At 39.5% G+C, this 13,642-nt stretch overlaps 1 protein-coding gene across 7 annotated transcripts in view; it reads left to right on the forward strand.

The window, feature by feature from the left end:
• Nucleotides 1-13,642, forward strand: part of LOC118277563 (zwei Ig domain protein zig-8-like) — a 260,266-nt gene that overhangs the window by 242,425 nt on the left and 4,199 nt on the right. Inside the window, exons 4-7 of one of the 7 annotated variants that reach the window (XM_050698538.1) lie at nucleotides 3,093-3,303; nucleotides 4,791-4,829; nucleotides 11,752-11,894; nucleotides 13,452-13,620. In XM_050698538.1, the coding sequence (XP_050554495.1) occupies nucleotides 3,093-3,303; nucleotides 4,791-4,829; nucleotides 11,752-11,894; nucleotides 13,452-13,620 (562 nt within the window). Of the gene's footprint in view, nucleotides 1-3,092; nucleotides 3,304-4,790; nucleotides 4,830-11,751; nucleotides 11,895-13,448; nucleotides 13,621-13,642 lie in introns of all 7 variants that reach the window. The other 6 variants (XM_050698540.1, XM_050698537.1, XM_050698539.1 and 3 more) reach the window with 6 other exon arrangements.

Consider the following 13,642-nt stretch of genomic DNA (forward strand, 5'->3'; position numbering starts at 1 on the left):
TTTTCACAAAACTGTTATTAAAGTACAATAACGAGATATGTTTATCCGACTTCAGAAAGCACATGCCGTGGAACGCAGTTATTATACAGCGAAGAAGTAAGTCTAAACAATAATACAGAACGATTTTATCAACACTGGAGTGGTACCAGTGGCTGTTATCAGTGGCGATTGTGGCACTCTCACAAAAATTGAGTATGTTGGTATCACAAGCCGCTCACAACCGTAATACAAAGTATTCGAATATATCGGAACTGTAGCACACACAGATCGTAGATATGCAAAGGGCGCACATTACAGGTCGAGTCTCCGCAGTCACCCTCTCTTATCAGCCGAGAGCCGACTCTGACACCGACCTATCACTTCGCAACTTTTAATCTTTTAACACTTACACGAGTTGTGTGTATTTTGGCTTGTTACTTTAACGATAGGGTTCCCTGTTCAGTTTGTTCCCAACTCGACGGGGCTCTGAAGTTATACATATAAAACAAGGGACTAAAGTACACCCATTTAGCTGTGACTTTGTAACACCTGTGACTGTGATGTGGCTAACGTTTTTCTGCCGCTTCAGTATCTTAATACTAAAGATTGCTGGTACTGCAAACAACAACAACGTCACGCCTTTTTTTCCCAGAAGGAGTAGGCAAAGGTGCACATTACGGCAATGCCGCTATACAATATACACCCACTTTTCACCATTCGTGTCTGGGCACAATTCCGACTGCGTGCTACTATTGAGAAATTTTCGAAAATCCGAAAAAAGCCCAGCGATAGTTTGCCCGACCCGAGAATCGAACCCAGGACTCCTTGTCCGATAGACTTACTTGCGACTACTCGACCAACGAGGATTGCTGGTACTATTCTTAGCAGAAGTACAGCCAAATACGATGACATTCAATATTATTATAATTTCATCGTCCGTTACGATCTGCATCGCTAGGGACTCGTAATCACTGTCAGGAATGTCATGCAAATAGTTGATCCTTTATGAAGCCAGGAATTAGAGGCATCTAAACTAAATGAAAGCGATGCGGTGTCCGGTGCTATGGGGGCGGGGCAGTGGAGGGGGTCTGATTACCTCACTCTACTTAGGAAGTAATTTAGTTTGTCATGTGCCACTCAATTTACAAGGCTATCAACATATCGCGCGCAAACTATACGGGTCGCGCCCAAAACGTAAATTTTAAGATGATTCCCAACCACATAGATGTGTGCATAATTTGAGACTACGGACTGTCGAGTGTATATACTCAGTCAAACTCGTCACGTATCTGTCGTTGTGGTTCATGTACTTAAGTAAAGCCACATTTTTTTGTTAACAAACCACAGAGAAGACATTTCGCCAATATGTATTTTATGTATCTAAGTACTTACACTATATGTTATATATTAATCACATCGCTGTTATATGTAACCTATCAACATTGATAGATTAATTTTAATGAATAGCAAAGGAGTTAAAGATTGCACATAAAATTGCAACGTTTTTAATGTATATATGTACTCAGCTGTACTACATTACATGTTCTACTACAAGGATACGCCAAACCACGATAACCTTTTCGAGCTAATCGCCATTATATCTTAATCTTCAACCTTGATATGTAGAATATGCGAGTGTTATGTGAAACAACAAACGCTGAGGAGATAGAGAGCGGTGTGCAGCGTGGTTTATCAAGCCGCGGCGCCCGCGGGCCGCGACGTGAATAACAAACGAATGCAGAGCAAACACGCCGCCACTCGCTCCCACATGTTAGCATTCAACTGACAAGCTCGGTCTGCCTCCCTGCTTGGCTCTATGGCTGGGTATCATAAGTTCACACTGTACAGTGTACACTCTATAAAGTGCTGCAAGTGTCACCTTACTTATAATGATCTACTATGTTGCCGTTCTTGATCATTCATCTTCGAAAGAACACCGTTACTTTCTGTTGGCAACCTAACTCTTTAAATTTTTCTGCAGTGAATGTATAAAATATGTAATGATTAAAATAAATATTTAAAGTTTGAATAAAATAATTAATATGTGAAAACATTATTTCTTATATCAGAGTAATATGAGAAGTCCTCGCTATGACATAATTGTTAGCGACGTTTGTCGACCATGCGTCGTGCTCTAGTACCCAACATCGGCCACCGCTTCTATACCCGGCTAAGCTGATTAAGCCACGCTAACACACTATTAACCCTTTCGGTGTCATTTACATTCTAGTAGCACACCACTACCCACCCTCAACTCTCGCCCTTCATAATATAGATTCTGCAAAGTGGATCTGAGTTGGTACACACATGACTCGTCGTATATAGTAAGAAATATATGCATAAATCATTAGTAAACTTTATTAGTAGAGACGAAACAGTTCGTGACGTCACTACATTGACTGTCAGATCAGAAACCCTTAACGTCCAGTTAATACAATCTGGTTCACTCAGATAAGCAAATAAGAAAAAATCATACAATCAGACAAGCCTGGTCTAAATGAACTAGGGCTTTCAATGGGTAAATTAAGTAAAAAACGTGGAGTTTGAACGCACCCGAGATAATTAAAGAGCTGAAACCGGGAGCTCTACATGCCAACAGTAAATAAAAGGAATGAGTAATAAAGAGCCGTTCGCAATTTTCATAGAGACGGCTGATTTGCATGCCAATGGCCGCCGCGCCTAAAACAACCGCCGACGAATATTAATGCCAAAATATACTTCAAACGGGCCCCTGGCCCCTGCACAGCTCGGCGGGGCCCGGGGCTCCGCGAGGCGCCGCTTTGAGAGTTCACATTCAATAACGCCTTTGCTGAGTGATCGGGCTCGGTTTCACAACGTTTGAGGGTGATAAATGCCGCCACACTGCCGAAACACTTTTGTAGCTTTCACGGATGTCTATAATACGTATAAATATATCTGCAGCGGCGCGCACCGACACTTCTAAGGGAAATCGCAACAATCACAACGAGCCTCTCTAAATTGAATTCCTTGAGTGATCTCCGGCTTCGTATTTAGGGAACTTCAGAATAATCGAGTAATAAGCTACTCTCTTCCAGGAAGGTTTGATTTGAACGTCATTAAGTATTTTTAACAAGGACTTTAATATGTTCCAGGTGTCGTGGATCCGGCACCGCGACCTGCACATCCTGACGGTGGGCGGCTACACGTACACGTCGGACCAGCGGTTCCAGGCGACGCACTCGCCGCAGACGGACGACTGGACGCTGCACATCAAGTGGGCGCAGCAGCGCGACGCCGGCGTCTACGAGTGCCAGGTGTCCACGCAGCCCGTGCGCTCCTTCTTCGTCACACTGCATGTTGTCGGTGAGTCTTACTTCATCTTGTTCTGCTCTTCGCCACTGTCTAATCTCCGTACCTCAGACCAGTGGAGTTAATCGAGAGAGGAGAGGGCGGGGTGCAGGGCGCGGGAAAGCGCGAACAATTTGAACAAACGCTGCCGACTCGAAAATGCGAAGCGAAATCGGCATCGAGCCATTGTCACGGAACATTTTAACATATTTATTGGAGCGAATGGGCGTGCTTTGAATTAATCGGGTAGCTCACGCGCCCAAAACATCAATTTGTTGTAAATCCGGAGATAAAAGCGGGATGCTGTATGACCGTCCACGACTTTGCTACAGAGTTTAACATTCATTACGAAATAATACAAGGTCAGACAAAATATACAACGTTCGTTAAACAAACTAAAAGATCGCAAATTTTAGGCTCAAACTGAGTATTGTAACTATGCAACATATCAAACGCGCAATGTGCAACATTAGCAACAGGTACTTTGAATTTTTATTTGAAATCCGAAACTGAAATTGCTTTTCGATTCTGACTGAGTCAATAAATTGACAATTATTTACGCAGCAGATACGATTTTCACGTCATAACATAAACATCATCGTCCTAATATAATTAAAAACATCGGAAACATACTAAACATTAGAGAAGGATAATTTAAACTTAAACGATTAGTACAGATACTTCTATAAGTAGATGATATAAATACATGTAGCTATATGAAACAGTATTTAATGCGATCCGTTTGAAACGCGCGCGTTAGCTCTCGGTTACTTAGCCAATGGTCAGCAGTGCGAGGCCTCGCGCTCCACTAGTCACTGGCGCTGGACACTCGCCAACTGCACTGGCGCGAGTGGCGTGCCACTACACCCGCCTACGAACCAGGATTATCTCGCACTCGTACATACATCTATTCCTCATATTGATAACTGTTTAAGTCCTACGTCACCGCATCGCATCGCTTTGCGAGATCAGTCCCACTCTCGCTGTCTCCACTAAACGTTTCATTTAGAATAGAATTATTGCACTACTACATATCTAACCGAGTAAGTCTAGTAAATTTAACTAAAAAATAACAGTTAGAAAAATAAGAAAGAGAACAAGACAATGCTTGCTTTTAAGGAAAAACTTCCTTAAATGTTAAAATTAATTCAATATGCCATGAGTTTTGTAAGTTGAGTCATATCATATAATGAATCAGGAGCACGTAGATAGCTTAAGAAGGAATTGGATGATTTTCCACCAAAAAAAAGGCAGCAGTCTGAAAGACTGCTGAAAGTCATGGTGAGGTTGAAAGACGAAAGTCTTTCACATCAAGTCCATAAGTGACAACATCGATAGATTTTCCTTATCAACACAGAAAATTAAAAGATAGTAGTGTAACAACATGAGGCAGTATGCACCAGACTAGTCACTGCATACAACTTTGTACCACGGTACCAATGGAATGTACCTATTTAGTAAAACTAACGAACTTATTAACGTGTACTGTTGTGTTCCTGCAGATTGCGACGAGATCTACCAGCGGATGTTTTCCGATGCAGGTGTGTGTGTGTGTGTGTGTGTGTGTGTGCGTGTGTGTTTGCGTGTGTGGCCCACTAACCAAGAACTGATAAATATGTGAGAGCCATGCTTCGGCACAAATGGGCCGCTCGACTGAAGTGATACCACGGCCTCACAGAAAACCGACGTCAAACAACTGGCGTTGTGTTTAGTTGTGTGAGTGCGATTGCCGATGGCCCAATTATCACAATTAACTGTTACTGATCAGCTTCTATCAACTATATAGTACAGGTCCATCTTATTGCAAGCATTGACAATACCGTATTGGAACATTCTAAATGACAGTCTGGTGTCGTTATTGTTGGGGGCATATGGCTTCTAACAAAGTTCTTTAAATGAATAAACAAAGGGTGAAACTGTGTTAGGGGACAGTTCCAATACACGGTTATTAGAACAGCGATTTCAGAGTGGCCTGAACCAATGATGTGTGTGTGAAGTGTCTAACAATCGACGTGTGCTAATAATTTGGTGTGGTTTTACTAACATCTGCTATACGTGGTGGCTGGTGTGATTTCTTTTCGTGGTTTCTGAATTATGTTGACTAACGACATTAAAATAACTTATTCATTTTTGTGATTTCTTTGGCTATAGGTTGACTTACCACCCGTGTGAAGCAGGAGTAAGCTAGTTTAATTATAAAAGATGTCGGTCATTGAGGATGGTGTCAGACGCCGAGACCTGCGTCATTACAGGGTACTACACGTCCAATATGGCGGCACAAAGCTTCGCTGCAAAAATAAGCAATTTATTTTCCGTCGCCATCGAGTGCTGCACTCCAGCTCCATATTATCAAGAGCCTCTATTGAGGCTGTGTGGTCTGTGTGGATGTAGACTCCACCATGATGCCATAAAATAGTGTGGTAAAGAACATTGGTCATTTATTTATATGTATCATACACTGTTCAAGTCATTGTTCAAGAGATGCCGTGTGTTGACTATAGTGAAATACTTTAATCAATATCCCTACTCTCACCGCGGGTGTTGTAAGAGTGGTCAGTAGCGCTCTTTGATAAACTTGAACCTTATAAACTGCAATCTTAAAACTACTGCAAACTTAAACCCGCCTGTTAAGCACAGACATTATAGCAACCGTCACCTTCAACTTCCTACTCAAAATGACTTTATTTACTTTTCTATGATTACAAGAACGATAATTCGTATATCGTCACAGTTACATAGGTCTTGTAGTACTTAGGTTCAGGTGAGAAGATTATGGAAGCGTCGTGTTCGCGATCTGTCGGCTGCGGGGAATGTCGCGCCTGGTACTAATATCTGGAGCCTGTTCGCATTCCTAACAGAATTGCTAAACTAATATAATAATTATGTATATAGCTTAAGATATGCTATATGTATTATGTATATCAGGAGATGCTTCATATTATTTTACTCAAAAAAACGTAATTAAACTCTTCAAATGTCCTCTTATCGATTTCAAAGAGATTTTTAGCACAATATACTATAATTAATCTGTAATTCTTATACAGTTTTTACCCAAACCTGGGATCAACAACACGCAGTCGAGTCCTAACCACTAGACTAAAAAGGGATTAAAAATGAAGTAGATATACTGCTCACCTGCAGTGGCTAACAGTGCTAGCTGCACATCGTGTGTTCATTGTGTAAACTCATAAAATAGACTAGCAAAGTCATAAAATTAACTTTTTAGCGCAGTACAACATTACAAGCAGGTAAAACGCGCTGCGTAACGCAATCGACTCGGTATAAATCACTCGCAGACGGAATGAACGTCGCACGCAGCAGTCACCAGCCCGCGCACGCGGTGCGTCGTCAGGATCGCTATATATAAGCAACTGTGAGCCTTAATATCTAATCTTTATAACAATATTTTTTTATGTTAAAAAAAGTATTTACAATTTTAGAATTACTTCATTTATATCATCTTTGCAGACTTTTGCTTTGTCTACCCAATAATATACAAAATCAGAAATATAAATAGAAAAATAAAATATAACATCAAAGTCAAAATCGAAACATTTATTTCAATTAATCCTTATTTAGGCACTTTTGAAACGTAAAATTGAATTGTCCGTGAAGCTAAGTCCTTATTCTATAAAATATAGCTCCAAATGGAGAAGAAACTCCATCGTTACTCTTTTCAAAAACATGTTTTTTGTTACGTATGTACTATATGTATAATGTAAATACGAATGGACCAACCCACTAGCCATAGTTGCAGCCTCTTCCAATATGTGTCGGTCAAACTGTTTCTTTCCCTAAAACATGATTTATGTGGTCGTGATGTAGTTTTTTAAGCGATCGCCGCAGTATCTCGGTCGTCAAATGTAGGTCACACAGAGTCTGCAAATTATTCTCAGTTTTACTAAGTAATAAAATAATATTTTGGAACGATACATTAAGATATGTCTTAGAAACTACACTAGCAAATTACACTTAATTAGTATGATCAGTAATTGAAAGATTATCAACCTGTATAAAACATATTTTTTTACTCATAAAAACAATTTGACTTAGTAACCATCCCTTACTAACTAAATACGGTACCAGTTTTATTCACACCCAGTAGAATAAGTAATTTAAATGCATATAAAAGAAATGCACATACTATATATGGAAGTAAAGGAAGTTATCCGTCTCATCAGTCATTCTACTCTCCAGCAAGTTGACGCTCTCAACTTGCAGATACTTAGTACTTAACGTAACGGGAGCTAGTCAGCTAGCGTTGGGTACCTAGACTATCGCCGAGTGAACAGCGAGCGCTAAAACATCATTAGTCTCTGTCACACCCAGGCAGAGGGCGCCACTCCTGAACATGTATTACTTCAGAGCCGTGACACCACTCATTTGAATCACGTCTCTCCTCCACTTAAATTCTGATTTGTTACCATTCTTTAGCTCTGTTGTCTTTCTTTTCCTTCTATTTTCCAAATGGAATCAACATTGCTGGTAGCTAATAGATACAATTTTAACCATGCATTTGAAAGAAAACGTTTTGTGTGCTTTTTTCTATTTTGGAAGTCTACATAAGAAAAAGAAACCAAATGCAAAGCGAGAGTAAACCACGATCAGACAACATGTAACGCGTTGATGTCTTTTATACGAAAATTACGTAAGAAAACATCTATTTACTGCAAGTTATTGTAAACATCTTCATTTATTACTGGATCAACGTATTATTTTAACTCCATGAAAATTTTAAAGTGTATGTTCCCTAGGGATGTTTATTCGGTTACCGCGCATGTCGTAAATCGGTTGTTTGTCGCGGGGGAATATACTAACTGGTAGGAATAAAACGTCCTTAGTACGGTACTACTATGATCAATGTTCAAAGAGTTGCGCCCGAAGTTGATGCAGGACTGGCTCGAGGTCCGGGCGTGGCCGTGGCGGTCGATTTCAATTACTCCTCTACTTTATCCCATTCATTTTTTACTAAGCCTCTCGGCCACTTCGGCGTTGCTCTCGAAACGGCCGGAATGTCGTACCGCCCATAAAGGGACGACATACGGAATGAAGCTGGAATTCCAGAAGGAAATAAATACGTAATGTCTGTCCCTTACTGCCGTGCCTTCATGTCACTTACGGTAATCCGACTGAATTTCGGTATTTTCAGTTGCACTTCTGGAAAAGAGTAGTGATAGTGATATTGTCAGATGGAAAATAGTAGTGATATTGCTGAGCACATTTCCAAACTCCATTACGATAATCGCAAATTAAATTATATACAATTAATCCAACCTGATCACTTCAGGATATATAAACTATTGGAACAAAATACCGAATGCATCAAATGTTAAGTAAACAGGAACAAGGCGATAGAGACGTGTAAACTGTGACTCTGGCGAGCGCGCGGGTGAGGGCGGTGTGCGGGGCGCGGGGCGGCGGGTACAGGGAGCGTGAAGAAAACCTACTTCACCTTGTTTTTACGGTCACGAGATTTAATAACGAGGAATTTGCAAAACGAGCGCGTTTGTCGCCCAACCGCAAGCCAAGCTATTTGTATCCCTCCCCCAAAGAGGTAAAGTGCACAATCGACTGTGTAAAATGTCGGTTCGATAGATATTGTGCTGCTAAGCTACTTAGTATTCCAAAAGTATTAGCTAATTAAAGTTTTAATGATAGATGATGGTATAGCCTCGTGACGCGAAGCGAGCTACGATATATTGAGAGCTAGGCAGAATGGCAGGAGTCTGTTGGTCATCACTCTGACCCTATTATCTTGTTACTTAAACGATCCAAAATCGTGATGAACTAACTGAATTCCACGAGACTAATGAGAATAAAAAGTGTGTATTAGATATCGATTGTTCGTTTTGTTTTTGAAGTTGACATTTTGTTTGCCCGGGGCGGTCTGGGCGGCGCCGCGACACCTACCACCCGCACAAATAAAATAAAATTCCTCGCGAAAAATTGGAAATTCAATAACTCTCTCGGTGAGAAGCTATTTCCTCGCCGCCGACGCCGACGGCTGACGGCTGACTTTAAAATAATATGATAGATGATACATTGCGCGAGTTTTTAACGTTCGACTTCAACTCTCCCTCTTTATTCCTCTGATTTACTAGCCTTTGCAATATCCGCCCTGGATCATCGGTAGATACCTCTTGTTCTATGTAAATTTTAATTGAACTTTGTGTGTATAATTCTAACAATATATAATTTCTTCAGAACTTTTGGTACCAATTCGCTAGTAATGTTAAACTTTCCGGGATGTGCATGTATATCGAAATATGTGTCACCTGAGCTCCAATATCAACCACCACGCAGTGACCACTGACCATCTAACTTATTTCATATTTGTATGACTGACTAACTACCAAAGATATGTTAAATATTTAGTATGCAACAAGTTACCGTTGTAACATGACAGTATATCGTGGAACATATTTATTATTTATTTATTTATTCCTTTTCCATATAGATTACATTATAATATACTAAGCCCCACAAAACCGTTGTAATATATATCTATACTAGCTTTTGCCCGCGACTTCGTTCGCGTGGAATAGTGACTTCCGGCAAATTTTTGGTTTTAACCACATAGTTCCCAATCTCGCGGAATCTCTTCAAAAATGAGACGTAGAAGATATTCCAGGGAACTTTTCAAAAATCAACATAATGAGCTCTGCGTTTGAATTTAATAGATGTATACTCACTTAGGGCATTGAAAAAATTGTTTAAAAACGGACTTAAACTAAAGAAATATTATAATCTTTCCGAACTTAAGATGAAAACTAACTTAAAACTAAAGAAAGCTACGAATAACGAATTTATAACAATTAAAAAAGAAATTATATTACAACCTATCCTCTATGCTATAATAACCAAGCTTAAACTAAATAATTTAAAAGAAACGACTTAAATCTAATCTATCTAATTAATTAATAAATTAGACTTACAATTTTATTAAAAAACTAACTACAGTAACTACTAATAATCGATATCAAACTAAACCTACGTTAAATAATTTAACCAGAAAACCAGAAAAACCCAACAAATAAACTTATTAATTGACAAATACAACAAAACCAATTTATTCAGAATATACGAAACAGCAGGACCACTACAGACAAATAATCATACGACTGATAATACACTTTTTCTACGATAGTACCGAAGCGCTCGGCCGATACCCAACCAAATGAATGTAACAAAACCATAGCGCAATCTATTTCTATTTTTATTTTTTGATTTTTGAAATAAAACTATCCTATGTCCTTTCTAAGGTTCTAAACTATATATCTGTACCAAATTTCAACCAAATCCGTCAAATAGTTGCGGAGATTAATGGTATAAGCATAGAATGTTCGATGTGATTCTTTAATTTGACATAACTTTTTTATTTATGAACCGATTGACATGAAACAAACACTAAATGTAAATTTAAGCATCCCACAATATATTCGTGAAAACCGCATCCAACTCGGATGAGCCGTTTCTGAGATTAGCGCGCATAGACACACAGACAAACAGACAAACAGACAAACAGATAAACAGATAAACAGACAAACAGACAAACAGACAAAAAAAAAGTTAATTACATTTTTGGGTTCGACATCGACATAACAATAACCCCTGCTATTTTTTTTATTTTTAATTTCAATGTACAGACAGCACTTTTCTACGATTTTATTATATGTATAGATTTCTCAGCATAACTTGATTGGGACGTGATTCCGTCCAATCTACTTACCCTATCCACCATTTATATCTTACTAATATTATAAATGCAAAAGTTTTTGACTTTGTGTGTATGTTTGTAACTCAATCATGTCAAAATGGCTGAAAGGGTGGGAATGAAATTTTGGACAGGGTACAGGCAAGGTTCTTACTACTTTTTATTCCACGGGAACGCCGGCGAAACCGCTGGCAGAAACTAGTCTGGAATAAATACAACTAACGCATATGTTCAGGGTTAAGCGAAGGGAGCGTGCACTTGAAATGTAGTGACTGAACAACACACAACTGAGTGTAATGAGGGCATGGAACTAAAAATGTGTCAGCGTAACCTCGGCCCGACCTCCTGTCGCCTGCTCCCGACTGCATAATGTATCGCTTTCTTGAATTAAAGCATCTAGCAAGGTCTCCCGACTCATACATACATGACCATATAGCGTCATACATTATTATATCGTTTTTAAATATGTTACATACATGCGGAGCTTCAATCTTGCAACTACAGGCACAACTTGGATCTGAGTCTGACCTCATAGTGACGAACTTTTTAACTATTTTTCACAACGAAGTGACGAACTTTTTTCGTGAACAGAGAATCTAAAAAATGCAACCTCTTAATGTTTTTAATTACAACTGTTTTACTCTTGAAGAAAATTTAAGCTTTACATGTGATACAAACTACTAAATATGATCTGACAACATTGAGCATGTGATTGTGACGTAACACGAGATGGTGCCCATATGTTACAGTGCCATCAGCTCGTATCCTGGGCGGGCCGGACCTGCACGTGGACATGGGCTCCACCATCAACCTCACCTGCCTCATCCAGTTCTCCCCGGAGCCGCCCGCCTACATATTCTGGTACCACGAGGACGAGGTGAGCGGACGCAAAGTAATTATACTCATGGATTTTTTGTAGTAAGTATGTAACTAGATATAGAACTAGCATAGTTATCTTATACCTACTGAGGGGGACAAGCTGAGGCCTTCTTTATATATTGAGATCTACGACACGCCACATGACTGTTTATGGGTAACTGTTTGTACTCGATATACACGTAGGGGAAAGTGGGGTAAATGCGAACGCGGGGTAAATCCGAACCCAATAGTTTTAATATGTTAGAAAGATATAGCCGTATATCACTCGCCGGTAACTCAAAGATCACGCCACCACCAGTGCCAGTCAACGACACGGGAGACGCGGACGCACGTACTTTGCAAGGTATGTCAATTTTAATATTTTCAATGTTTTCGATGTAATTTTTTGATAAATTGAACTTGGTGTAGATTTATTTCTATTGAAAATAGTTATTTAACCTTTACATAGTGGGAAACTTACATACTAAACCATTCAAATGACAATGACGCATTTGGTAAAAGTTTTATAACTTAAAATATTTTTTCCATTTTATTTATTTCGACCCGGTGGGGTAAAGGCGAACGCTGCATGTCGGGTAATCTCGAACGTTCGGCATTACTCCTCTCTCCTTTTTTTGTTAGTTCCCTGTTAACTGTTGTTACTGGCAAATAGGGTATAGTGTTTTCCAGTCTATGTTGATTTCTTTGTGGCACTAAATTATGTTGTCGGGTGATTTTGATAATGCTAAACATCAAATAAATTGTTTCAGATGCCCCGTAATTATAAAAGAAAAACTGAAACGAAATACAGTTTAGAGGATCTCAAAAAGGCTATAGTCGATGTTCAAACCAAGAAACTCAGCATTGGCAGAGGAGCAAATACTTGTGTTCCAAAAACTACAATTTACCTTAGTAATGTTAGTACGTGATTACCCCACTTGGTGTTCGGCTTTACCCGACATCAGTTGGGTAAAACCGAACACTAAGGGTTTTGTTTTTCGGTCATTTTGTTATATTTTATTAAAAAAAATAATGATGTTGATTAGTAATACGTTAGCCAGATAAGTAAAGTTTATAATTTAATAATTAAAGAAACTCTGTGATTTGATTCCACTGTTTTATTTATATTTTCCCTTAGGTGTTCGTGTTTCCCCCACTTTCCCCTACACGCTCTGCATCTGAACAATGAACATCATATAAAAAGTATTGGAAACACATGAATGGCATAAATGTTCAATGTGTGCATATAACCAATTATGTAAGTATACGGTACTATTATGATGAACATAGCAATGAAACTAAACAAATTAAGAAATTCATCTATTTAAATGGTGGACCTCTTTGTGTCAGAGAATCTTTTGAAGCAAGCTCTGCGATAAACCTCTTCGCCTGTTTCATATCTATAGCAAACCTGACACCAGTGTGCTTTGCTAATATGTATACTCACGAGTTACAAAAGCGATAAATCTAAATGTAACAAAATATGAAGAACTAAAGTCTCTAAGTTTGTTGTACTTGGTAAGCCAAGCAGTGTTGTTGTGTGAGCTGACCGAGCAGATATAACAATGTGGCTGCGTTGTGTGTGAAGCAGGTGATATCGTACGACTCGTCGCGCGGCGGCGTGTCCGTGGTGACGGAGAAGGGCGCCGCCACCACCTCGTACCTGCTGGTGCAGGACGCCGCGCCCGCAGACTCCGGCCGCTACTCCTGCTCACCCTCCAACGCGGAGGTCGCCTCAGTGCGCGTGCACGTGCTCAACGGTAAGAGTACATTCTTGTTAGT

This window comes from Spodoptera frugiperda, chromosome 15, assembly GCF_023101765.2.
Source record: "Spodoptera frugiperda isolate SF20-4 chromosome 15, AGI-APGP_CSIRO_Sfru_2.0, whole genome shotgun sequence".
Lineage (NCBI taxonomy): Eukaryota > Metazoa > Arthropoda > Insecta > Lepidoptera > Noctuidae > Spodoptera > Spodoptera frugiperda.